Here is a 27,467-nt window from a genome sequence, read left to right as displayed (position 1 = left end):
TTACAGCACAGATAAGAACGAAATTTCGTTGCATTATCTCGTGGTAGTGCAGGATAAAAGAGCAATAGGATGCAGATATAAATAGATTTACTGTACAGATAAATATTGCACTTTTGCAAATACATCCACGTTAATGGATGTATGTTATAATGAATATATATATATTATATTATTATTATAAGTGGACCCCGACTTAAACAAGTTGAAAAACTTATTCGGGTGTTACCATTTAGTGGTCAATTGTACGGAATATGTCCTGTACTGTGCAATCTACTAATAAAAGTCTCAATCAATCAATCAAACTCTTTATATTCCAGCGAGTTAATCCGTTTTGGGGGGGGGGGGGGGGAATTGAGGGGATTATTATGATGGTGATATTATTTTGGTTGACAACAGTTATATCTGAATGCTATAGAAAAAGTGAATCATTTGTTTTGGAATATGATACTGTGCACTAATTTTTGGAGGCGATCAGAGGTTGACTGATGTTTTTCAAACATAAAAGTCGAGATCTTCAGTTGAAACACAAATTCTACCGCTGGTATGATTATTTTAAATTATCAATAAAATTTTGGAAAATGGTAAAAAAATAAATACACAGAAACGCCCTTATATTATTGTCTTTTTTTGTAATCATATTATAATATATAATATAATATATAATATACAATAATATAATATACAATATAATATAATATAATATAATATAATATAATATAATATATAATATATAATATATAATATTATAATAATTATATCATAATATTTTATTGTCTTTTTTTGTTATCAACCAAACCCTCCTCATCCCATCCCCCGGATTGTAAATAATATAAATAATTAAATGTATATACTCTTATGATTAACTTGTGTGATGACTGTATTATGCTGATAGTATATATTTGTATCATGAATTGATTTACGTGGACCCCGACTTAAACAAGTTGAAAAACTTATTCGGGTGTTACCATTTAGTGGTCAATTGTACGGAACATGTACTGTACTGTGCAATCTACTAATACAAGTTTCAATCAATCAATCAATCAATCAAAGAATTTGCGTTGTTTTATATAAGCCCTTTTTTTTTTTTTACATCTATTTATATTGTCTCTTACTTTACATTTCTTGTGTGTATATGATGGATATTTGAACATGTTTAAATATATTGGAAGTGCCTCAATTTTGTTTTGTACATTGTGAATATTGTTTGTGTGTTCAATAAAAAAAACTACCTAAACAGATGTATCACTCTGCAGTTGTGTCACTCTGTACATCGCAAGACAAAATATTGACGCAATATTCACAAAATTAATAATGTATTTGTCTAAAAATAAGAGTAATAGTTAAATACAACTATTTTTCATTTCCAAATATAGCCTACACTAAATGGGACTACAAATCACATTCAGGACTACAAGCCCAGCACTAATGACGTCATTAAAACACGACGGACCTTACACGCCAGTAACCTAATTATTTTTCTACTTACCGAAGGCAAGAAAATGTTAGTCGGTTGTTGAAACTTTCCATTGAGATAAAATCAATAGACGTATATGTAAATTAAAATATTGGACATATCACAGTTGGGATTGTGAGACATTTTTGACAGTGCCTGCAAGTTGCATCAGCCACAGAAAGAGGACCCCTTGGCGGGGTTGTTCAGTCAGGTAAATGCAAGTCACGAATCTTGTTTGTCATCGTTTGAGTTGATTCTGCTACGAATTAATACAAACTGACTTTTATTTGACGGACTGTCGTAAGGGAAGCAAATGATTTGTTTGTGTTTTTTTAAAATGAGGTTTTCAGGCATTGTCCCCGGCTGCCTCTTTCATTCTCTTTTCATTCAAGATGGCGGGCGACGAGTCTGGTACAACGCTGGGTCAGCCTCACTTGGCCAAACAAGACCTCAGCACTCTCGTAAGTGACCTTTTAACACTACCGACACATTTGTGTTTCTGTGCTAGGGGCTACCGTTGGGTTGTTAGCTTCGGTTAAAGTGTTTCTTCTCGGGAAAGCTGGTCCCGAGCCACCGCCACCACCCGGCACATGACGGCCGGCTAGTAGCGCTAGCGCTTAGCGCCTGTGCTCCTCACAAAGATCGAAACTAGCGCTTAGCGTCTGTGCTCCTCACAAAGATCGAAACTAGTGCTTAGCGTCTGTTCTCTTAACAAAAATCGAAACTAGCGCTTAGCGTCTGTTCTCCTAACAAAGATCGAAACTAGCGCTTAGTCTGTGCTCCTAACAAAGATCGAAACTAGCGCTTGGAGTCTGTCTTCCTAACAAAGATTGAAACTAACGCTTAGAGTCTGTGTCCCTAACAAAGATCGAAACTAATGCTTAGAGTGTGTTCCTAACAAAGATCGAAACTTGCGCTTAGCGTCTGTGTTCCTAACAGATCGAAACTAATGCTTAGATTCTGTGTTCCTAACAAAGATCGAAACTAGCGCTTAGAGTCTGTCTTCCTAACAAAGATTGAAACTAATGCTTAGAGTCTGTGTTCCTAACAAAGATCGAAACTAATGCTTAGAGTGTGTTCCTAACAAAGATCGAAACTTGCGCTTAGCGTCTGTGTTCCTAACAGATCGAAACTAATGCTTAGAGTCTGTGTTACAAAGATCGAAATTTGCACTTAGCGTGTGTGCTCCAAACAAAGATCGAAACTAATGCTTAGAGTCTGTGTTCCTAACAAAGATCGAAACTTGCGCTTAGCGTCTGTGCTCCTAACAAAGATCGAAACTAACACTTAGCGTCTGTGCTCCTAACAAAGATCGAAACTAGCTCTTAGCGTCTGGGCTCCTAACAAAGATCGAAACTAGTGCTTAGCGTCTGTGCTCCTAAAAAGATCGAAACTAGTGCTTAGAGTCTGTGTTCCTAACAAAGAATGAAACTAGCGCTTAGCGTCTGTGCTCCTAACAAAGATCGAAACTAGCGCTTAGAGTCTGTGTTCCTAACAAAGATTGAAACTAACGCTTAGAGTCTGTGTTCCTCACAAAGATCGAAACGTGCGCTTAGCGTCTGTGTTCCTAACAAAGATCGAAACTAACGCTTAGAGTCTGTGTTCCTCACAAAGATCGAAACTAACACTTAGCGTCTGTGCGCCTAACAAAGATCAAAACTAGCGCTTAGCATCTGTGCTCCTCACAAAGATCGAAACTAGCGCTAAGCGTCTGTTCTCCTAACAAAGATCGAAACTAGCTCTTAGCGTGTGGGCTCCCTAACAAAGATCGAAACTAGCGCTTAGCGTCTGTGCTCCTAACAAAGATCCCAACTAGCGCTTAGCGTCTGTGCTCCTAACAAATGTCGAATCTAACACTTAGTGTCTGTGCTCCTAACAAAGATCGAAACTTGCGCTTAGCGTCTGTTCTCCTAACAAAGATCGAAACTAGCTCTTAGCGTGTGGGCTCCCTAACAAAGATCAAAACTAGCGCTTAGCGTCTGTGCTCCTAACAAAGATCCCAACTAGCGCTTAGCGTCTGTGCTCCTAACAAATGTCGAATCTAACACTTAGTGTCTGTGCTCCTAACAAAGATCGAAACTAGCGCTTAGCGTCTGTGCTCCTAACAAAGATCGAAACTAACGCTTAGCGTCTGTGCTCCTAACAAAGATCGAAACTAGCGCTTAGCATCTGTGCTCCTCACAAAGATCGAAACTAGCGCTTAGCGTCTGTTCTCCTAACAAAGATCGAAACTAGCTCTTAGCGTGTGGGCTCCCTAACAAAGATCGAAACTAGCGCTTAGCGTCTGTGCTCCTAACAAAGATCCCAACTAGCGCTTAGCGTCTGTGCTCCTAACAAATATCGAATCTAACACTTAGTGTCTGTGCTCCTAACAAAGATCGAAACTAACGCTTAGCGTCTTTGCTCCTAACAAAGATCGAAACTAGCGCTTAGCGTCTGTGCTCCTAACAAAGATCTAAACTAGCGCTTAGCGTCTGTGCTCCTAACAAAGATTGAAATCCATTTAGTTCCATGCAATGACGTAAGAGTGATGACATCTCTTTCTTAAGTATTTGTCCTGTGTGTTGCTATCTGAAATGTCGGGATGTGTTATGAAATATATCTATAAACGAATTTGCTTGCTCAGCTTTATAAACAATGTCTCCTCAGGATGTGTCCACCTTGAAGACTCTGTCCCCGGAGATCATCAGCCGGCAGGCCACCATCAACATTGGTAAGGACATGAACAACCCTGTGTTCTCTGCGATGGTTCAATTTAGCAAGTCACTAGAAGAGGCAATTTCTGAAGGAATTGCGTTTGAATGCTCCAACGCTGAAGTTGAAGTAAAATGCTGACAGAATGTAGTATGAATGTAAGAATAGTTTGAATGTTGAAAAGCTGACACTGAACTGAAACGCGAATGGAACGGAGGGTGAATGTAGAAATGGTTTAAAGTTAAAGTTAAAGTACCAATGATTGTCACACACACACTAGGTGTGGCAAAATTATTCTCTGCATTTAACCCATCACCCTTGATCACCCCCTGGGAGGTGAGGGGAGCAGTGGGCAGCAGCGGTGGCCGCGCCCGGGAATCATTTTTGGTGATTTAACCCCCAATTCCAACCCTTGATACTGAGTGCCAAGCAGGGAGGTAATGGGTCCCATTTTTATAGTCTTTGGTATGACTCGGCCGGGGTTTGAACCCACAACCTACCGATCTCAGGGCGGACACTCTAACCACTAATCGTTTAAACGCTGAAATTGTTTGAATGTTGAAGAGTTTGAATTTCCAGGAAAACCATAATTAGGTTAGGAACTTGGGAAAGTGTTAGTTTGAATGTCCTAAATGAGCTGAATTGGTTGGTGTGGGAATTGTTTAAATCGGGGGCGGCATGGCGTAGTGGGTAGAGTGGCCGTGCCAGAAACCTGAGGGTTGCAGGTTCGCTCCCTGCCTCTTACCATCCAAATCGCTGCCGTTGTGTCCTTGGGCAGGACACTTCACCCTTGCCCCCGGTGCCGCTCACACCGGTGAATGAATGATAGGTGGTGGTCGGAGGGGCCGTAGGCGCAAACTGGCAGCCACGCTTCCGTCAGTCTACCCCAGGGCAGCTGTGGCTACGAAAGTAGCTTACCACCACCAGGTGTGAATGAATGATGGGTTCTTACTTTTCTAGAAAAGCGCTATATAAATCTAATCCATTATTATTATTATTATTATTAAATCGGTCAAGAAAAGTTGAAGTAGTAAATGGTATTAGGGAATTTGGGGAAAATCTGGAATTTTTTTGAACTTGGAAAAAGGGTAGTTTCAATTTCCAGAATGGTGGATTGATTGGTTGAAACTTTTATTAGTAGATTGCACAGTACAATACATATTCCGTACAATTGACCAGTAAATAGTAACACCCGAATAAGTTTTTCAACTTGTTTAAGTCGGGGTCCACGCTAATCAATTCATGGTAAATGTGTTGAAGGTGGAATGGTTTGAATAGGTTGAAGAATGTGGGAATTGTGAAAGTTTGAAAAATGGCCAATTCATTTTGAATGGGGAAAATGCAAAAAAAAAAGGAATTATGGGGAATCCGTGAATTTTTTTTTTAGAATTGTTGAAGTGGAGCACACAATTCCTGAACAGGCGGAATATTTTGAAGTTGGAACAGTTTGAATCAGGTGAAAAAGCGGCAATTTTTTGGAAAATGGCAAAAAACTTGAATGAGTTGAAATGATTGGTGTTGGAATTGTTCAAATCGGTCAAGAAATGTAGAAGTTGTAACATTTTTAATTGAGAAATTGTATTATGGAATTTTGGGGACAACCGGGAATGTTTGTAGTTCCTAACCTAACTTGTTTTTTGTCCTGACTAAGAAAAATGTTTTGACAGTGGAACAGTTGAAATGGGATGAAAAAAGAAAAAGGAGTAAAGGTCAAAAGGTTGGAAATAGGGTTAGAAAAAAAACAGGAACTCCTGGAAATTTGTTGAACGTGAAAAAATGGTAGTTTGAATGTCTAGGATGAGTTGAATGTGTCAAAGGTGGAATGGGTTGAAGAATGTGGGAATTGTGGAAGTTTGAAAGATAAATGATAAATAAATGGGTTGTACTTGTGTAGCGCTTTTCTACCTTCAAGGTACTCAAAGCGCTTTGACACTACTTCCACATTTACCCATTCACACACACATTCACACACTGATGGAGGGAGCTGCCATGCAAGGCGCTAACCAGCACCCATCAGGAGCAAGGGTGAAGTGTCTTGCTCAGGACACAACGGACATGACGAGGTTGGTACTAGGTGGGGATTGAACCAGGGACCCTCGGGTTGCGCACGGCCACTCTTCCACTGCGCCACGCCGTCCCTAAGATGCCAATTCATTTTGAATGGGGAAAAGGCAAAAAAAAAGGCATTATGGGAAATCCGGGAATTGTTTTTAGAATTGTTGAAGTAGAGAACACAATTCCTGAACAGGCTGAATATTTTGAAGTTGGAACAGTTTGAATCAGATGAAAAATGTGGGAGTTGTGGAACTTTGAAGAATGTCCCATTGATTTCAATGGGAATTTCAGAAAAAATTGGGAATTTCGTGAAAAGTGGGAATTTTGTGGAAAATGGTAAAAATGGTCTGAATGAGTTGAAATGGTTGGTGTTGGAAATGTTCAAATCGGTGGAGAAATGTTGAAGTAGTAACATGTTGAATTGAGAAATAGTATCTGTGATGAGGTGGCGACTTGTCCAGGGTGTACCCCGCCTTCTGCCCTTAGATAGGCTCCAGCGACCCCAAAAGGGACAAGCGGTAGAAAATGGATGGATGGATTACTGAATTTTGGGAAAACCGGGAATTTTTCCAGTTCAAAAAAACATTTTGTTTTTTGTCCTGATTAAGTGGAATGTTTTGACGGTGGAACGGTTGAAATGCGTTGAAAAATGTGGAAGGAGTAGTCGCTAGAAAAAAGGGTAGAAAAAGGGCTTTGGAAAAGCAGGAATTCTGGAAAATCCAGAAATTGTTTTGAACTTGGGAAAAAAAAGGTAGTTTGAATTTCCAGAATGGTGGAATGTGTTGAAGATGGAATGGTTTGAATAGTTTGAAAAATGTGGAAATGGTGAACGTTTGAAAAATGGGCAATTCATTTTGAATGGGAAAAATGTCCCGGAAAACCTGGAATTCTGAGAAATCTGGGAATGTTTGGAATTTGTCAAGAGAAAGCCTGTGATTCCCAAATAGGCTGAACAGTTTGAAGTTGGAACGGTTTGAATGGGGTGAAAAATGTGGAGGGTAGAGCGCGCCAAATTCTGGAGAAGAAGAATAAGTTGAATAACATATAAATGGGCCCTAGTGTGTGAATGTTGTCTGTCTATCTGTGTTGGCCCTGTGATGAGGTGGCGACTTGTCCAGGGTGTACACTGCCTTCTGCCCGAATGCAGCTGAGATAGGCTCCAGTACCCCCCGCGACCCCAAAAGGGACAAGCGGTAGAAAATGGATGGATGGATAAATACATAGATGAATTTTGGTGTAGAAAATGCTTTGGAGCATTCACAAAGTGAAGTGTCTTTTGTTGTGACTTCCAGGCACCATCGGTCATGTGGCCCACGGGAAGTCCACGGTGGTCAAAGCCATCTCAGGTGTGCACACCGTCCGCTTCAAGAACGAACTGGAGAGGAACATCACCATCAAGCTAGGCTATGCCAATGCTAAGGTAGGTGGTGCTACTAGAAGAAGCTGCTCCTCGCTTCTTAGCGGACCGGGATGCTAACCACCGCCATGTTGTTAGATCTACAAGCTGGACGACCCCAGCTGTCCCCGGCCCGAGTGCTATCGTTCTTGTGGCAGTAGCACGCCCGACGAGTTCCCCACAGACATTCCCGGCACTAAAGGCAACTTCAAACTTGTCAGGTTGGTATAAAGTAGTCACCATGTTTGTTGTTGTCTTCTGATGAGCTACAATGGCGCCACCTGTCAGCCCACAAAGTGTGAATTCACGAGGGCAAAGAAGCGTTTGACTCCCAAATTTGTAAATGTCGTCTCTCGTAGACACGTGTCCTTCGTGGACTGTCCCGGTCACGACATCTTGATGGCCACCATGTTGAACGGCGCCGCCGTCATGGACGCCGCCCTCCTCCTGATCGGTGAGTGGTGCTGGTATGTGCGTGGAACCTGTGACCGAGCGCTCTTCTGTCCTCCCTCAGCGGGGAACGAGTCCTGTCCTCAGCCGCAGACGTCCGAGCATCTGGCCGCCATAGAGATCATGAAGCTGAAGCACATCCTCATCCTGCAGAACAAGATCGACCTGGTGAAGGAGAGCCAGGCCAAGGAACAGTACGAGCAGATACTGGCCTTCGTGCAGGGTGAGACTGCCAACCTTTTTATTTCACTCAACTACTGTGTTTATGGAACTGTAGTCATGAGAAAATGTAAACCAACAGTAGCATTTTATTGAACTTGTAAGTAATGTAGTAGTGATATTGTACAAGTAATATATTGTAAGTAATGTAGTAGTAGTGATATTATACAAGTAATATATTGTAAGTAATGTAGTAGTAGTGATATTATACAAGTAATATATTGTAAGTAATGTAGTAGTAGTGATATTATACAAGTAATGTAGTAGTAGTGATATTATACAAGTAGTATTGTAAGTAGTGTAGTGATAGTGTACAAGTAATATATTGTAAGTAATGTAGTAGTAGTAGTAGTAGATATTGTACAAGTAATATATTGTTAGTAGTAGTAGTGATATTGTACAAGTAATATATTGTAAGTACTGTAGTAGTAGTGATATTGTACAAGTAATATATTGTAAGTAATGTAGTAGTAGTAGTGATAGTGTACAAGTAATATATTGTAAGTACTGTAGTAGTAGTAGTAGTGATATTGTACAAATAATATTGTAAGTAATGTAGTAGTAGTGATATTATACAGGTAGTATTGTAAGTAATGTAGTCGTATTAGTAGTGATATTGTACAAGTAATATTGTAAGTAATTTAGTAGTGATATTGAACAAGTAATATATTGTAAGTAATGTAGTAGTAGTAGTGATATTGTACAAGTAATATTGTAAGTAATGTAGTAGTGATATTGAACAAGTACGGTAATATATTGTAAGTAATTTAGTAGTGATATTGAACAAGTAATATATTGTAAGTAATGTAGTAGTAGTGATATTGTACAAGTAATATTGTAAGTAATGTAGTAGTGATTTTGTACAAGTAATATAAGTAATTTAGTACCGGTAGTAGTGATATTGTACAAGTAAAATTGTAAGTAATGTAGTAGTAGTGATATTACACAAGTAATATTGTAAGTAATGTAGTAGTAGTGATATTACACAAGTAATATTGTAAGTAATGTAATAGTAGTGATATTGTACAAGTTATATATTGTAAGTAATGTAGTAGTATGGATATTATACAAGTAATATTGTAAGTGTAGTAGTAGTAGTAGTGATAGAAGTAATATTGTAAGTAAGGTAGTAGTAGTAGTGATATTGTACAAGTAATATATTGTAAGTAATGTAGTAGTAGTGATATTGTACAAGTAATATTGTAAGTAATGTAGTAATAGCAGTGATATTGTACAAGTAATATTGTAAGTAATGTAGTAGTAGTAGTAGTGATATTGTACAAGTAATATATTGTAAGTAATGTAATAGTAGTGATATTGTACAAGTAATATTGTAAGTAATGTAGTAGTAGTAGTGATATTGTACAAGTAATATATTGTAAGTAATGTAATAGTAGTGATATTGTACAAATAATATTGTAAGTAATGTAGTAGTAGTAGTGATATTGTACAAGTAATAAATTATCAATATTAAAATCACGATTATTGATCATTATTATTATTAGTATTGCACTTCCTATTTGTACTGCACAAAGGATGTACTTTAGATGCAAATGATATGCCATCTTGTGCAGCTCGTAAAGAAACGACATTTAGAGGTTGCCTACAGCCACGGTTGTGTTTTTCGAGCCAGAGTTGTCACTTGGAAGATTTGAAAGGACAGACTTGTTTGATTGACAGGCACGGTGGCAGAGGGCGCCCCCATCATTCCCATCTCAGCTCAGCTGAAGTACAACATCGAGGTGGTGTGTGAGTACATCGTGAAGAAGATCCCTGTTCCCATTCGAGACTTCTCCTCCAAGCCCAGACTCATCGGTAAGAAGCGGCCAGAGAAGCCCCGCCTCTCACCTTGTCCTCGCTGATGGTCTTCCTCTCAGTCATCAGATCCTTTGACGTCAACAAGCCCGGCTGCGAAGTGGACGACCTGAAAGGGGGCGTGGCAGGAGGGAGCATCCTGAAGGGCGTGCTCAAGGTGAGACCGCGCCGCACGAAACCCGCCCAAAGCGGCGAATGAGCGTCACCGTCTTGCGTGTGCAGGTGGGCCAGGAGATCGAGGTGCGGCCGGGCATCGTGTCCAAGGACGACGAAGGCAAGCTGATGTGCAAACCCATCTTCTCCAAGATCGTCTCGCTCTTCGCCGAACACAACGACCTCCAGTACGCCGCGCCCGGAGGCCTCATCGGTGCGTCCTCACCTTCCTACTTTATGTGGAACCATCTAGACCAAAGTCTTCCACTGAGGGCCACCCGCATGCAGGGGCCAATTTGATATTTTTCATTGTCAAAACTAATACAATATATAATTTTTCTATAAACCTTTAGGACTCCCTCAAGTTTGGTGCAGTCATAATATTTAAAATAAAGTCATATATATAATATTCAAGGCTTAAATCTCTAGATCAGTGATTCTCCGGCTCCTTCTAGTGGTACGCCAAAGAATCACCTCAATAAATATTGGAATGACTCCAGTCGTTATTAAAGTTTATCTATCAGCCTTCAATGGAAGTCCTTACAATCAATACTGTAGGATAAATTCCTCGCCAAAATAAACAAAAAGTGGCCAAAAATATTAAATATATTTGCTTAGTAAAACCTCTGCCTTGTTTTTCATGAGTACCGTATTTTTCGGCGTATAAGTCGCTCCGGAGTATAAGTCGCACCGACCGAAAATGCATAATAAAGAAGGAAAAATACATATTTAAGTCGCACTGGAGTATAAGTTGCATTTTTTGGGGAAATGTATTTGATAAAAGCCAACACCAAGAATAGACATTTGAAAGGCAATTTAAAATAAATAAAGAATAGTGAACAACAGGCTGAATAAGTGTACGTTATATGAGGCATAAATAACCAACTGGTATGTTAACGTAACATATTATGGTAAGAGTCATTCAAATAACTATAACATATAGAACATGCTATACGTTTACCAAACAATCTGTCACTCCTAATCGCTAAATCCCATGAAATCTTATACGTCTAGTCTCTTACGTGAATGAGATAAATAATATTATTTGATATTTTACATAAGTCGCTCCTGAGTATAAGTCGCACCCCCGGCCAAACTATGAAAAAAACTGCGACTTATAGTCCGAAAAATACAGTACTTAGGCTACTACACTTCTGTATTTTACTGTTGGTCATTATGGTGGTACTTGTCTTTTGTGAGGTGGTGCTTTTTTTGAGAAGCACTGATCTAGATCAACTTCAGGTCTGTCGTTTGGAATTCATTAAAAACATGTTTTATGCCCTTTTTGTCAAAGAAAACTGGCAAAACACAAAATATGCAATATTTTCCCCAAAAAAATATTTCAAAGAGGAATATTTGATGATGTAAGCGACTGGGATGGGAATCAGCACCTCCAAGTCCGAGTCCATGGTTCTCTCCCGGAAAAGGGTGGAGTGCCATCTCCGGGTTGGGGAGGAGATCTTGCCCCAAGTGGAGGAGTTCAAGTACCTCGGAGTCTTGTTCACGAGTGGGGGAAGAGTGGATCGTGAGATCGACAGGCGGATCGGTGCGGCGTCTTCAGTAATGCGGACGCTGTATCGATCCGTTGTGGTGAAGAAGGAGCTGAGCCGGAAAGCAAAGCTCTCGATTTACCGGTCGATCTACGTTCCCATCCTCACCTATGGTCATGAGCTTTGGGTTATGACCGAAAGGACAAGATCACGGGTACAAGCGGCCGAAATGAGTTTCCTCCGCCGAGTGGCGGGGCTCTCCCTTAGAGATAGGGTGAGAAGCTCTGTCATTCGGGGGGAGCTCAAAGTAAAGCCGCTGCTCCTCCACATCGAGAGGAGCCAGATGAGGTGGTTCGGGCATCTGGTCAGGATGCCACCCGAACGCCTCCCTAGGAAGGTGTTTCGGGCACGTCCGACCGGTAGGAGGCCACGGGGAAGACCCAGGACACGCTGGGAAGACTATCTCTCCCGGCTGGCCTGGGAATGCCTCGGGATACCCCGGGAGGAGCTGGACGAAGTGGCTGGGGAGAGGGAAGTCTGGGCTTCCCTGCTTAAGCTGCTGCCCCCGCGACCCGACCTCGGATAAGCGGAAGAAGATGGATGGATGGATGGATATTTGATGTGAAGTAATTAGAACTTTAAATAGGTCAATAATTCATAACATTAATTTTGATTCATTATTTTAGAGCAATGACAGTTTTAAAGAAAAGAAAAACAGCCTGCTTTGTGTTATTAAAGTCAACATTGCTATATTTTCTAGTTACATTTCACTTTTTGGCGTTTTTATTCTGCTTATTGTTTATTTTTGTTGTTTGAATAGTTTTAGAATGTGCCACACATGCCATAAAGAAATGAGCGCACTTTGGACACCCCTGATGTAGGCTGACCAAGTGTCTTTGCAGGTGTTGGCACCAAGATCGACCCCACGCTGTGCCGAGCGGACCGTATGGTGGGTCAGGTGCTGGGCGCCGTCGGCGAGCTTCCGGAGATCTTCACCGAGTTGGAGATCTCCTACTTCCTGCTCAGGAGGCTGCTGGGCGTGCGCACGGAGGGAGACAAGAAGGCCGCCAAGGCGAGCAAAGTTTATTCCGACTACCGATGGTCTTCTGCGTCACGCTGACGGGACCTTTGTCTTTGCCGCCGCAGGTCCAGAAGCTTTCCAAGAATGAAGTGTTGATGGTGAACATCGGGTCGCTGTCGACGGGCGGCCGCGTCAGCGCCGTCAAAGCCGATCTGGCCAAGATCGTCCTCACCAACCCTGTCTGCACCGAAGTGGGAGAGAAGATCGCTCTGAGTCGACGTGTGGAGAAACATTGGCGGTGAGGATGAGTCTGATCAATCACTGCGCAGTTCATTAGTCCTTTAATGGTAACTCATTAGCTCCGCCCACTTTCCTCCTTGCAGTCTGATTGGCTGGGGACAGATCAGGAGGGGCGTGACCATCACGCCCACAGTGGACGACGACTGAGGACCACCACGCAGGACGTTTACTTATCGCATCACAACTCGCCTCGTTTTTTATTTCACATTCTTCTTTCCCGCCAAAGAGGATGGACGGGAAGGACGCCAGTGCGGCGAGGAGGCGCTTTGGACTGTCAATCATCCTCCTCTGGAGCTGTTTCAGTGCAGCTAACTCTTTATCCTTCTCATCCAATAAAGTGCGTTTGGAACTAACTTTGTTTTTTTTTTGCATATCATTGAAAACCTGCAATGTAAACAATTGCAAAGGAAGTGAAAGAAATGTACTCTTAATTTTAATTAGAAATAAAGCTAATGAATACATGAGAAATGTATTGCAATACACTATTTTAAAGTATGGATGAATCTCAAATGGAAATAAAGTAAATTTTAAGACATTAGGACAGACAGACATGTGCTGCAGATTGTATTGTAGAAAAAAAACAAGTACCTAAATTACTTTTAATTATATTAACATTTATGTAAAGACTAAAGCGAAATAATGCATGATTAGAGTAGGTTTTTTCCAAATCTAACAGTACAAAATGTTTTTTGTGCCTAACAGAGTCATGGTTCTTCTTTTTACTTTGTAAACACTTTAAGTTTGAAGAGTTTCTTGAAGTGGATCATATTAGTACATTGTTTGATTTCTTTGCTTAATTCCATTCATCATTGAATTCCACATACTGATATACTGAAGGTCTTAAGTGTTGTACGTGCATACAAATGTTTTAAATTACATTTTTCTCTTAAGATTATATTTCTCCTCTGTTGAGAAGAATTGTTGTATATTCTTGGGTGGTTAGTGTTGGACCAGTAGTACTTAGGGTGTCCACCAGGAGGCAATAAACTACCACTAAGGCTGCATTTTGTGTTATCAGGGAGTGTCAGGCGTGACGGTTTTGTTTTGGTGGACCAGCCGCTCGTAAATCAACATAAACACGTCATGTTAGTGTGTATGCGAGCGATCATCGTGTTTTGACAGGCAAGCACATAAAATCAGAACACATAAACCGTACGTTTTTTTTAATCAATGAGCAACCATAACTGGCAAAACTGAACATTACTGCCCTCTCCTGGTTTAGATTGAGAAATGCAGCCAATTATCCGAGGGGCGGGGCTTCGATTAGAATGACCGCTCACTCGAAAGAGTGTTTGTGCTCCTCTGTATTCATATTTGTATTCATTAATATTTTAAATAACCAGGGGGGGACTCATTATAGAAAAAAAACAGACTTACCGGTTTAATTTTTCAGGCTCTAACGATATGTTTTGTTTGGTTTACCAGCAGGCGGCAGCGAGGTCAGGCGTTCCCGGGTCCTCATCAACGGCTCTCGTTGCCATGACGACGACACACAAACACACACAAGGAGTGTAAATGATCGCGTACACACATTAATCACACTCAATGGTACGTTTGTGTCTGGTTTATTACAGCAGGGGTTGTTTTCCTTTTTAAATACAGACATTTATTTGCAAAATACTAAAGAGTATTACAACTCCAAAGTACTAAAAAGTTTATATATCGTAATCATTGTCAGCATTGTTAATTATTGTCTCTAAAACACCTGGGGGAAAGGATTGGGGGCGGGTCACTGAGGCACAACTTTTATCCTTCCAGTTTCTTTCCTTGCTAAAGAGTGAGCGTAACTCTTTTTTTTAATTTTTTTTAGATTCAGTTCGTCTTTCCAGAACCTTCTTTGGAGTGACTTGGCTTTAACGCTTCCTAAAAGGGGGAAATAACAAAAAAAAAACAAGATGGCGACAGGACAGAAGACTCCGCCCCCCCCCCCAAAAGTAGCAACAACACCCCCTCACACCGACAAGGCAACTTTCTGGAGATATGAAGTCCTGCATCGCTGATATGAAGCTCACTCACCACTTTGACGTCGAGTAGTGGCGATAAAATGTCCATTTTGTTTACACGGCGCGTGTATTCATGTTTCGCGCGTTTTGTCGGAGCTCTTCTTCGCTTGCGTGAAATGGCGGCCGTCACGCAACGTGATAGATGCATTCTCGCCACCTACTGGACAGAGGTTGTACTACAGCTTTTATTTTGAAGCAGTAAAAAATGCAAGTCGAGTATCAAATGAAAATGAAAAAAAAACCACAATGGAAGCTTTATTCTGTCTTCAGACCACGTATATACCTTTATGGAATTTTGATCGGTTTTGAAAATTTTTTAAAGGGAAAAACCGTGAAAGCTTCCGGAACGTTTTTAAAGTAAGCTGTCAATCAACTGAATTGGAGGCGGGGCTTCTTACATCAGACAGTGGTGAACACATTTTAAATATTTCCTAATGGCTGACGAGTAGGGATGTCCGATAATGGCTTTTTTGCCGATAGCCGATATTGTCCAACTCTTAATTACCGATACCGATATATACAGTCGTGGAATTAACACATTATTATGCCTAATTTGGACAACCAGGTATGGTGAAGATAATGTCCTTTAAAGAAATAAATAAATAAATTAAAAACATTTTCTTGAATAAAAAAGAAAGTAAAAAAATATAAAAACAGTTACATAGAAACTAGTAATTAATGACAATTAGTCAAATTAACTGTTAAAGGTTAGTACTATTAGTGGACCAGCAGCACGCACAATCATGTGTGCTTACGGACTGTATCCCTTGCAGACTGTATTGATATATATTGATATATAATGTAGGAACCAGAATATTAATAACAGAAAGAAACAACCATTTTGTGTGAATGAGTGTAAATGTGGGAGGGAGGTTTTTTGGGTTGGTGCACTAATTGTATATCTTGTGTTTTTTATGTTGATTTAATAATTTAAAAAAAACAAAACAAAAAAAACAACCCGATACTGATAATAAAAAAACCGATACCGATAATTTCCGATATTACATTTTAAAGCATTCATCGGCCGATATTATCGGACATCTCTACTGACGAGTATACATGTGCTCAAATACTATTTTACATCACTTTGGATTTTAAAAAATGTTTTATTTTGAAAGTATTACTGTAGCAAAACTATTTGCAAATGCGTATGTCAATATCTCAATCTGTGTGCGGGTGTATTTTGATTTGTGTGTGTGTGTGTAAAAAACAAATGTCCGCCCATATCTATATCTGTGTGTGTGTAAAAATGCGTGTGTGTGTACTCAGATTTGAGTGAAGGAGGGACCCTGATTGGCTGACTTTTGCGACACTCCTTTGCTGTGTCAGACTTGTGTGTCCGTGTTTGGATCTAGTAGTGAGTGGGCCAGATTTAGTGGTGAGTGCAAGAGAAGGAAAGGACAAGTTGCAGACAAACAAGTCTTTCCACTCGTTCACATCGCTGCACGCGCACACAGGCCTCACTTGGCAGAAGTGTCGCAAAAGTCACGTGTAAAAAGACAGCCAATCAGGGTTCTCGCATCACACAAATCGGAATACGGAAACACACGTTTCACACACAGATTGAAATACGGACAGACAGATTTTTTAAATTTTTGCACACACACAAATCGAAATGCGGGCACACAAATTAAAACATGCAAACGTGGATCTGAATACACACACACACACACACACACACACACACACACACACACACACACACACACACACACACACACACACACACACACACACACACACACACACACACACACACACACACACACAGATTGAGATACAGACACACAAATTAGTACACTCATGTAAAATGGATTACAGATGCACAGATTAAGATACAGACACACAAATTAGTACAGACACATGAATTGGATTACACACAGACACACACACATGCACACACACGCGCACACACACAGATTGAGATACAGACACACAAATTAGTACACTCACGTGAAATGGATTACAGATGCACAGAGTGAGATACAGACACACAAATTAGCACACAGACACGTGAATTGGTTTACACACACACACCCACACACACACAGATTGAGATACAGACACAAATTAGTACACATTCACGTTAATTGGATTACACACACACACACACACACACAGATACAGACGCACAAATTAGTACACACTCACGTGAAATGGATTACAGATGCACAGATTAAGATACAGACACACAAATTAGTACACAAACACGTGAATTGGATTACACACACGCGCACACACACAGATTGAGATACAGACACACAAATTAGTACACTCATGTGAAATGGATTACAGAAGGACAGATTAAGATACAGACACACAAAGTAGTACAGACACGTGAATTGGATTACACACACACACAGATTGAGATACAGACACACAAATTAGTACACAGACACGTGAATTGGATTACACACACGCACACACACACACACACACACACACACACAGAGATACAGACACACAAATTAGTACATACTCGCGTGAAATGGATTACAGAAACACAAATTAAGATACAGACACACAAATTAGTACACAGACACGTGAATTGGATTACACACACACAAACACACACACACAGAGATACAGACACACAAATTAGTACACGGACACATGAATCGGATTACACGAAAAAAGATTGAAATACGACAAGACAGGGTTGTTTTTTTTTACACACACAAATTGAAATGCGGGCACACAAATTAAAACATGCACACACACAGATTGAGACACAGACACACAAATTAGTACACGAACACGTGAATCGGATCACACACACACACACACACACACACACGCACACACACACACACACACACACACACACACACATACACAGATTGAAATACAGACAGATTTTTCTTTTTTACACACACACAAATCCAAATGTGGACACACAAATTACTACATGGACACTTGAATCAGATCACACACACACAGATTGAGACACAGACACACACATTAGTACACGGACACGTGACTTGAAATACACACACACACACACACACACACACACACACACACACACACACACACACACACACACACACACATTGAGTTACGCATTTGGAAATGCTTTGCTACAACAACACTTCCATATAAGTTCTTGTGAGGACATGAAATGATGTGACAAGAGTGTTTAGTCCAATATAATTAACATGCAGTAACAACTGGCCGCCAGCAAGGGAGCTGTAGCACGTCTACAAGTGGCTTATTTCGCGGGACTAACCAACTCAGAAACGGGGGTGGGAAGAAAGGGGGCGGAGTCACTGTGAACTTTGTATTTGTATAGAAAAAAAAATAGCGAGGAGATGACAGAAGCTCATCAGGCGGTCACATGACCAGCCGACCAATGGCGTGGAGTGGCAGGCACACTCGCGGTCTATTGCTAGTTGAAAACAGCCCTTCAGCCCACAGCGCACACCATTCACACGCCAGAACCTTCTACTTTCAACAGTAGAAATAAAAGTCCGGGTGGCGCGTTTTTCCTTTTTTTTTTTTCTTCTCCCTCCAGACCCCCTCAAGTGGGCGGGACAACAGAACCACTTTGACACAAAGAAGAGCCGGCGCCGGCGTATTTGTGCATTTCCTGTTTCGTCCTACGGCGACAACAAGACCCTGGAAAGTGGAAAGGGGTTGTTCTCCAAAGTCGACTTCCGGCGGTCTCGGCTTAGCGTTATTGCTCCACACGCTTGTTTGTTTTTTTGTCTCTGTGCAAAAGAAAAACTACAAAAAAAAAAAAAAAAAGAGCGCTTAGCGTCCGTGTTTTCGTATAAAAACAAAGCGGGAAACTAAGGCGTCAATAAATAAAAAGACATATACATTAAATTGACCTTTCAGTGCCATTTCTTTGGGAGGAACTCCATGTTGACTTGTGGGCAAATAGTTCTTTTTGTGGAATGAAACTTGAGTTGGAGGAACAGGAAGTGGAAAAGCATGGTTTCGCTAGCACGCGCCCTCGTGTGGTTCAATGCGGTACTGCAACTGTCAACAACGAGCGACATCCGACGATGGAAAAGTGCTGCTGATCGTCTATTCCGGGTCAACGTTGACGACAAAAGCAACGTCAGCGTTTGGGCCATCTCCGAGTTCTGAGCTCGTTTTTGTGGAACACGCCACGATGCGGAGGGAAGGTAAAAAAAAGTGCACAACACGGAAAGAAAAAGGGTTTTTTTCCCCTCTCGTCCGTTCAAACGTCGCAGCTGCAAAGAGGCAAACTGCAAAGCTTTTTTTTTTTACTCTAAAAAAAATATAAAAAAATAGTAATAATCGTACGGCTATTAAAAGACTTTTACTACCAAAATGTTGGCTAACCTCACGTGGTCTCAAACACTGGAGTTAGCTAACGCTGCACTGCAAAAACTGAAATCTAAGTAAGATTAAATATCTCAAATAAGGGTGATATTTACTTATTTTTTTGTCTGATAAGATAATTCTTCTCACTAAGCAGATTTTATGTTAGAGTGTTTTACTTGTTTTAAGGGTTTTGGTTTGAAATGATCTCAGTAAGATATTACAGCTTCTTGCTGAGATTTGATGACCTACATTGAGTAAAACATGCTTGAAACTAGAATATCAACTGTGTCATAAATAGGGATGATGTTCGAAACCGGTTCTCCCGGTTGTTCGATAAGAAAAGAACCGTTTGATAAGAAAATAACCGATTCCATAGACTCGAATCCCTTTTTGAGAACACGTTCCCGTTATCGAGGCCACTATAGTAAAGAAAAAGAGTTGGTTCTTTATTCGAATCCCTGGGAACGAATCCCGTCCCACAGGAAATGCCCTGTGGCACGTCCCGGGAAATGACGTAGCTCAGTCATTAGGCGGCAGATACAGAAGCAGCAACAACAATGGACCGGAAAAAAACGCCTCAAGGCAAGGCTTCATTTTACAAAAAAAATACGACATGGAAACGGCTATCTACAATTATTTCCAGGCTTCGCTCTCATGTAAGGGGGGAAAGTACAACAAGCATGATGAAACATGTTCAGGCCGTACATAACCTGAAGGTTAGAGGAAGGTGTCGTGGAGTCATTCCTGGAGGAGGCCACACTGATGGACCCCAGAAGGATGTTCCAATAGCAGGAGAAGTGCACTTTTTGGAGAGCTGTATTATTTTCAGTTTCGTGCCTGATTTTATTTAACACTATATTATTATTTATACACCTATAGTTATCACAGAGACAGGTTGTTTTTGTGTTACTGTATATATTTGTTTTTCTGAAAAATCCCACTTAATATACTTTGGGTAACAACAGTCAATATCTATTTATTTAATTTAATTTTTTAGGGGGGTAACAACAGTCAATATTTTTTTTTCTTTTTTTTTTCTCTTATAAAATAAAAGTGAGCTTTTGTTAAACCAAATATTGTGTGTTTTTTTTCCCCATATACAACAACCTATCTGGATACGCTAAGAGAATCGATAAGGAATCGGTTCGATAAGAGGATTCTATAATGGGCTCGAACTCGATAATTTCGTATCAAACATCATCCCTAGTCATTAACACTCGCAAGTATAAAACTACTTTTTTAAAGTAATCATTTCTTACTTCAAGCATGAAAAAATAAAAATCATGATGCCCAGCGCTTATCGTTATGTCAAGATAATGGCACTAGCATTTACTTATTTAAGAATATTTTTCAACATATTGAGCAAAACGTTTTTTTCTACCAAGAAAAGTGCACTTGTTATTAGTGAGAATATACTTATTTTAAGGTATTTTTGGGTTCAATGAGGTTAGCTAATTTTACTTGTTTTGGAGAGTCTTGACAAGGCAAATGTTCTTGTTCTATTGGCAGATAATTTTGCTTAGTTCAAGTAAAATATATGGAGCCCCTAAAGGGACATGGGGGAATACATTTTTTTTAATAATTTAAAAAAAATTTTTTTTTTAGACATGTATCTCGTGCGCACGAGAAACTTTTTATAAAGTTATAAAAAAAAATAAAAAATTATTTTTCATTTTATTTTTAGACATGTATCTCGTGCGCACGAGATCAAAATAAAAATAAAAAATAATATTTTTTTTTTTTTATAACTTTATAAAAAGTTTCTCGTGCACGAGAAAGTTTCTTGTGGGCACGAGATACATGTCTAAAAAAAATAAAAAAATAAAATAAAATAAAAAATTTTTTTCTCTCATGTCCCTTTAGGGCAGGGGTCCCCAATCTTTTTGACTCGTGGGCCGCATTGGGTTAAAAAAATTTGACCGGGTGCCGGGCTGTATATATATATATATATATATATATATATATATATATACACATATATATATATATATACATATATGTCTTAATAAGGTTATCCAAAAAATAGTGCTCGATACCGTAGTAGAGCGCAATATATGTATGTGTGGGAAAAAAAATCACAAGACTACTTCATCTCTACAGGCCTGTTTCATGAGGGGTTCCCTCAATCATCTCCTGATCTTGTGATTTTTTTTCCCACACATACATATATTGCGCTCTACTACGGTATCGAGCACTATTTTTTGGGCCTGTTTCATGAGGGGTTCCCTCAATCATCAGGAGATGATTGAGGGAACCCCTCATGAAACAGGCCTGTAGAGATGAAGTAGTCTTGTGATTTTTTTCCCCACACATACATATATATATACATATATATATATATACATATATATATACATATATATATATATATATATATACATATATATATATATATATACATATATATATATATATATATATATATATATACATATATATATATATATACACACATATATATATATATACATAAATATATATATATATATATATATATATATATATATATATATATATATATATATATATATATATATATATATATATATATGTATATACACATTGTCTTTTTAATCCGTTTTGACATTTAACATTGTCATGTTATCGATGGGAAAATTCATTTTTAGCCAATATGATTTGCCTGAGCGGCTAGGAGACACCGAGAGTAACAAGTGGTAGAAAATGGATTAGAAAGGAAAGATTAAAAAATAAATAAATAAAAATAAAAAAATAAAAAATAAAAAATTAACTTGGGACTTCCCGGGCCGTAGTTTGGGGACCCCTGCTTTAGGGGCTCCGAAAATAACACCCCTAATTTTTGTATTTTTTTTCTTGTTTTTGAACACTGACTTTTTGCCGTGTGCGAGTGATACATGAGCGATATATTGTTTGGGGGTCGTTGTTTACATCCACGCGGGGGGGGGGGGGGGGGATGCAGTTGATAGATGTTGCCCTGAAAGAAACTGCTGCAGTTCCGGGTGCTGCCAGCAGGGGGCAGGAAGGAACGTTCCAGGTAGTGAATGTTTACTTGCTCCTCCTCGGCGTACATTCGGTAAACAAAAGCAGGAAGTCGTCGCTGCGGACGTTTTTTTTTTTGTTGCTACGGCCTCGCTTCCGGTATGTCGGCCGCCGTCCGCGAGTGTTCGCTCGGCTCGCCGCCGCCCTGTTCCGTCGAGCCGATGAAGTCCGGCGAGGCTCGCGTCACGCTATTGTACGAGGGCGGCGAGGAGGTGGAGGAAACGGTCTCGGAGCGCTCCGTCCCCGTCAGACCGGTGCCGTAGTTCTCTCTGATCATGGCGGCGATCAGCCCTTCTTTCTCCGGCGCCGCGTCCTCCTCGTCGGCGTCGTCGTCGCCGCCGTCGGCCCGGGCGTGGCGAGGAGTGGTGATCTGGCGGTACAAGAAGGAGGCGGCCTTCATCTGCCGCCGGACCAGATGGCGGCGGTAGCAGCGCTGGATGACGGCGGCCGAGACGTCCTCCTGCTTGCGCCTGAGCGTGGTGGTGATGGGCTCGTAGGAGATCTTGGACGGGTTGGCCATCATGAACTTCTCCTCCATCTGCTGCTTGAGAGCGTCCATCTCGCCCGACTCGCCCAGCACGCGCTTGGTGAAGGCGAAGAGGATGTCCAGGCAGTGGATCTTGTCCCCGCTCACCATGGGGAGATCCATGGAGATCAGCTTGATCTTGTTGGGCTTCCCGATGCGCAGCGGCTCCGACAGCGAGTCGGCGAAGTCGGACAGCTTGGAGTACTCGATGAACTGCGTGGCCTCGCAGTCGAACTTCTCCCACACCTCGTAGAACATCTCGAAGTCGTCCTCGCTCAGCGGCTCGGTGCTCTCCTCCGTGGCCACGCTGAAGTTCTCCAGGATGATGGCGATGTACATGTTGACCACGATGAGGAAGGAGATGATGATGTAGGTGACGAAGAAGGTGATGCCCACCGACGGGTTGCCGCAGTTCCCGCGCTGGGCGGTGCCCGTGTGCGGGATGTCGTTGTTGCACTCCTCGGGCGAGTTGTTGAGGATGGGACTGAGCAGACCGTCCCAGCCGGCCGACGTGGTGATCTGGAACAGGCAGATCATGCTGTTCCCGAAGGTCTCGAAGTTGAACATGTCGTCGATGCCCGCCTGACGCTTGACGTAGGCGAAGTTGGCCATGCCGAAGATGGCGTAGATGAACATGACCAGGAAGAGGAGCAGCCCGATGTTGAAGAGGGCGGGCAGCGACATCATCAGGGCGAACAGCAGCGTCCGGATGCCCTTGGCGCCTCGGATGAGACGCAGGATGCGCCCGATGCGGGCCAGCCGGATCACCCGGAAGAGGGTCGGCGACACAAAGTACTCTCTGATGATGTCGGCCAGCACGATGCCTGCAAGACACGTCAGATCCACGCCTGAGTCGGTGCTTCCGCTAAAACCTTTCATCAATTATTTGATGGCATTTTCACACACACACACGCACACACACACACACACAAAAAAACCCACACACGCACAGACAACCACGCACACACACCCACACACGTTCTTGTATTTGTTACCTTCTTGAGACCTCTGAAAAAGGACCACCCTTTCTAGATATATAAACAGTTGTATTTACAACAAATGAGTCACACACACACACACACACACACACACACACACACACACACACACACACACACACACACACACACACACGCCGCCTTCTAGTGGTCGAAGCGCTCCTACCGACGACGGAGAGGATGACGACCACGAAGTCGAAGATGTTTTACAACATTAATAATATATACAAACTATGCAAATATAAAAGAGCTTGTTGGAAAAAATGAGATGGAATTTCACAAGAAAAACTTATAATTTGGGCAGTATTATAATAGAAGTCGCAATTTTACTCAACGCAAGTCAAAATTTTACAATAAAAACTGAACACGTGTGCAATATTATGATAAAAGTTGGAATTTTACTCAATAACAGTCGCAATTTTACAAGAAAAGCTTAAAATTTTGGCAATTTTGTGAAAGGAGTCGTAATTTTAAGTCGACAAAAGTCACAATTTTATAAGAAAACTTTAAAATTTTGGCAACATTATAATAACAATCGGAATTTTAGTTGGCAAAATTTTAACAAAAGTCATAATTTTGACAATAATTACGACAAAAGTCATCATTTTACTCAAAAAATGTCACTATTTTACAAGAACAACAAACAAATTGGCAATATTGTGATAAAAGTCAGAATTTCATATGACAAATGTCATCATTTTGCATTAAAAAGTAACAATTTATAATTTTACGAGAAAATATTGCAATATTACAGAAACAGAAACAATATGAGAAATTGTTCCCAATTTTACAAGAAAAAAGTTCACACATTGTTAGAAAAAGACTGCTTTTATTTTTATTTTTTTTAAATGTTTTTGTTGTTGTTTGTAATTGGTTTTTAATCTTCATTATTGACTTCAAGGCATTACAGTATGTCTCTATATACATATATATATATATATATATATATAATTTTTAAATAAATATTGGCCAAAGGGGGCGCATTTCAATTTTTTACACACACTTGTTATTTCATATGTTGACCAGAGGGGGCACAGTTTTAAAACTGACACACAGTCAATTTGAAAATGTTCTCCTTTTTGGGACCACCCTCATTTTGATGGATTTCACCACAAATGAGTCATTCTCCCACACACACACACACACACACACACACACACACACACACACACACACACACACACACACACACACACACACACACACACACACGCACATTCACACACACCCACACACGTTCTTGTATTTGTTACCTTCTTGAGACCTCCGAAAAAGGACCACCCTTTCTAGATATATAAAGATTTGTATTTACAGCATTAATAATATATACAAACTATGCAAATATAAAAAAGCTTGTTGTGAAAAATGAGTTGGAATTTCACAAGAAAAACTTGGACTTTGGGCAGTATTATAATAAAAGTCGTAATTTTACTCAACGCAAGTCAAAATTTTACAAGAAAAACTAAACACGTGTGCGATATTATGATAAAAGTTGGAATTTTACTCAATAAGAGTCGCAATTTTACAAGAAAAGCTTAAAATTTTGGCAATTTTATGAAAAGAGTCGTCATTTTAACTCGACAAAAGTCACAATTTTATAAGAAAACTTTAAAATAATTTTAGTTGGCAAAATTATAACAAAAGTCATAATTTTGACAATAATTACGACAAAAGTTATACTTTTACTCAAAAAATGTCACTATTTTACAAGAACAACAAAAAATTGGCAATAGTGTGATGAAAGTCAGAATTCTATATGACAAATATAATTTTGCATTAAAAAGTAACAATTTTACATTAAAAAGTTATAATATTACGAGAAAATATTGCAATATTACAGAAACAGAAAGAATATGAGAAATTGTTCCCAATTTTATAAGAAAAAAAGTTCACACATTGTTAGAAAAAGACTGCTTTTACTTATTTTTTTAAGATGTTTTTGTTGTTGTTTGTAATTGGTTTTTAATCTTCATTATTTACTTCAAGGTATTACAGTATGTCTCTATATACATGTATTTTTTAATTTTTTTTAATAACTTTTGGCCAAAGGGGGCACATTTCCATTGTTTACACACACTTGTTATTTCATATGTTGACCAGAGGGGGAGCACTTTTAAAAGTGACACACAGTCAATTTGAAAAATCCCTCCTTTTTGGGACCACCCTCATTTTGATAGATTTCACCACAATTGAGACATTCTCTATTAGATGCAATGGTTTTCTGTATTGGGACCATGATTTGTGTCATCACTTGTTCACACCTCACACACCTCTCACACACACACACACACACACACACACACACACACACACACACACACATTCACACACACCCACACACGTTCTTGTATTTGTTACATTCTTGAGACCTCCGAAAAAGGACCACCCTTTCTAGATATATAAAGAGTTGTATTTACAACATTAATAATATATACATACAATGTAAATATAAAAAAGCTTGTTGTGAAAAATGAGTTGGAATTTCACAAGAAAAACTTAGACTTTGGGCAGTATTATAATAAAAGTCGTAATTTTACTCAACGCAAGTCAAAATTTTACAAGAAAAACTAAACATGTGTGCGATATTATGATAAAAGTTGGAATTTTACTCAATAAGAGTCGCAATTTTACAAGAAAAGCTTAAAATTTTGGCAATTTTTTTGAAAAGAGTCGTAATTTTAACTCGACAAAAGTCACTATTTTATAAGACAACTTTAAAATAATTTTAGTTGGCAAAATTATAACAAAAGTCATAATTTTGACAATAATTACGACAAAAGTCATACTTTTACTTAAAAAATGTCACTATTTTACAAGAACAACAAAAACATTGGCAATATTGTGATAAAAGTCAGAATTCTATATGACAAATATAATTTTGCATTAAAAAGTAACAATTTTACATTAAAAAGTTATAATATTACGAGAAAATATTGCAATATTACAGAAACAGAAAGAATATGAGAAATTGTTCCCAATTTTATAAGAAAAAAAGTTCACACATTGTTAGAAAAAGACTGCTTTTACTTATTTTTTTAAGATGTTTTTGTTGTTGTTTGTAATTGGTTTTTAATCTTCATTATTTACTTCAAGGTATTACAGTATGTCTCTATATACATGTATTTTTTAATTTTTTTAAATAACTTTTGGCCAAAGGTGGCACATTTCCATTGTTTACACACACTTGTTATTTCATATGTTGACCAGAGGGGGAGCACTTTTAAAACCGACACACAGTCAATTTGAAAAATCCCTCCTTTTTGGGACCACCCTCATTTTGATGGATTTCACCACAAATGAGACATTCTCTATTAGATGCAATGGTTTTCTGTATTGGGACCATGATTTATTTCATCACTTGTTCACACCTCACACACACACACACACACACACACACACACACACACACACACACACACACACACACACACACACACACACACACACACACACACACACACAGCTATCTTTCATCTGATGAGGGTGATGGAAGGGTCGAATGTGTGTGTGTGTGTGTGTGTGGGGCGATGGGGCAAGTGAAGTGGGAATCGCCTCGTACATCAACCAACCATTTCCACCT

At 39.8% G+C, this 27,467-nt stretch overlaps 2 protein-coding genes and 1 long non-coding RNA gene across 3 annotated transcripts in view; 1 reads left to right on the top strand and 2 right to left on the bottom strand.

Annotated features, from left to right (window-relative positions):
- Positions 1 to 1,491: 1,491 nt before the first annotated feature.
- On the top strand, positions 1,492 to 13,399 carry eif2s3 (eukaryotic translation initiation factor 2, subunit 3 gamma). The gene is made up of 13 exons (XM_061965003.2): positions 1,492 to 1,664; positions 1,846 to 1,914; positions 4,103 to 4,166; positions 7,495 to 7,622; positions 7,698 to 7,819; positions 7,958 to 8,052; positions 8,113 to 8,271; positions 9,948 to 10,082; positions 10,145 to 10,239; positions 10,305 to 10,449; positions 12,628 to 12,797; positions 12,872 to 13,044; positions 13,130 to 13,399. Exons 2-13 carry the CDS (start codon positions 1,846 to 1,848, stop codon positions 13,191 to 13,193), a joined length of 1,419 nt encoding a protein of 472 aa, XP_061820987.1. The 5' UTR covers positions 1,492 to 1,664; the 3' UTR covers positions 13,194 to 13,399.
- On the bottom strand, positions 13,305 to 17,825 carry LOC133609427 (uncharacterized). Its single transcript, XR_009815707.2, has 3 exons — positions 15,063 to 17,825; positions 14,424 to 14,516; positions 13,305 to 13,430 (listed from the first exon to the last, which is right to left on the bottom strand). It is a non-coding gene; the product is annotated as an uncharacterized lncRNA (long non-coding RNA).
- Positions 17,826 to 21,925: 4,100 nt separating this feature from the next.
- The window catches only part of LOC133609430 (sodium channel protein type 5 subunit alpha-like), a 256,288-nt gene continuing 250,746 nt past the window's right edge, over positions 21,926 to 27,467 (bottom strand). Inside the window, exon 32 of the mRNA XM_061965007.1 lies at positions 21,926 to 23,713. Coding sequence (XP_061820991.1) covers positions 22,446 to 23,713 — 1,268 coding nt within the window. The 3' untranslated portion in view covers positions 21,926 to 22,445. The remainder of the gene's footprint in view (positions 23,714 to 27,467) is intronic.

The sequence above is a fragment of the Nerophis lumbriciformis genome, linkage group LG07 (genome assembly GCF_033978685.3).
Source record: "Nerophis lumbriciformis linkage group LG07, RoL_Nlum_v2.1, whole genome shotgun sequence".
NCBI lineage: Eukaryota > Metazoa > Chordata > Actinopteri > Syngnathiformes > Syngnathidae > Nerophis > Nerophis lumbriciformis.
Note: the sequence above shows the minus strand (reverse complement) of the source record. Positions and strands in the feature narration are given on the sequence as shown.

Excerpts from the sequence above, each read along its gene's own strand:
- eif2s3 (XM_061965003.2), top strand. The coding sequence starts at position 1,846 with ATGGCGGGCGACGAGTCTGGTACAACGCTGGGTCAGCCTCACTTGGCC. Across the intron at positions 8,053-8,112 it reads CGCCGCCCTCCTCCTGATCG|CGGGGAACGAGTCCTGTCCT; the intron begins GTGAGTGGTGCT and ends GTCCTCCCTCAG. Across the intron at positions 10,450-12,627 it reads CGCGCCCGGAGGCCTCATCG|GTGTTGGCACCAAGATCGAC; the intron begins GTGCGTCCTCAC and ends GTGTCTTTGCAG.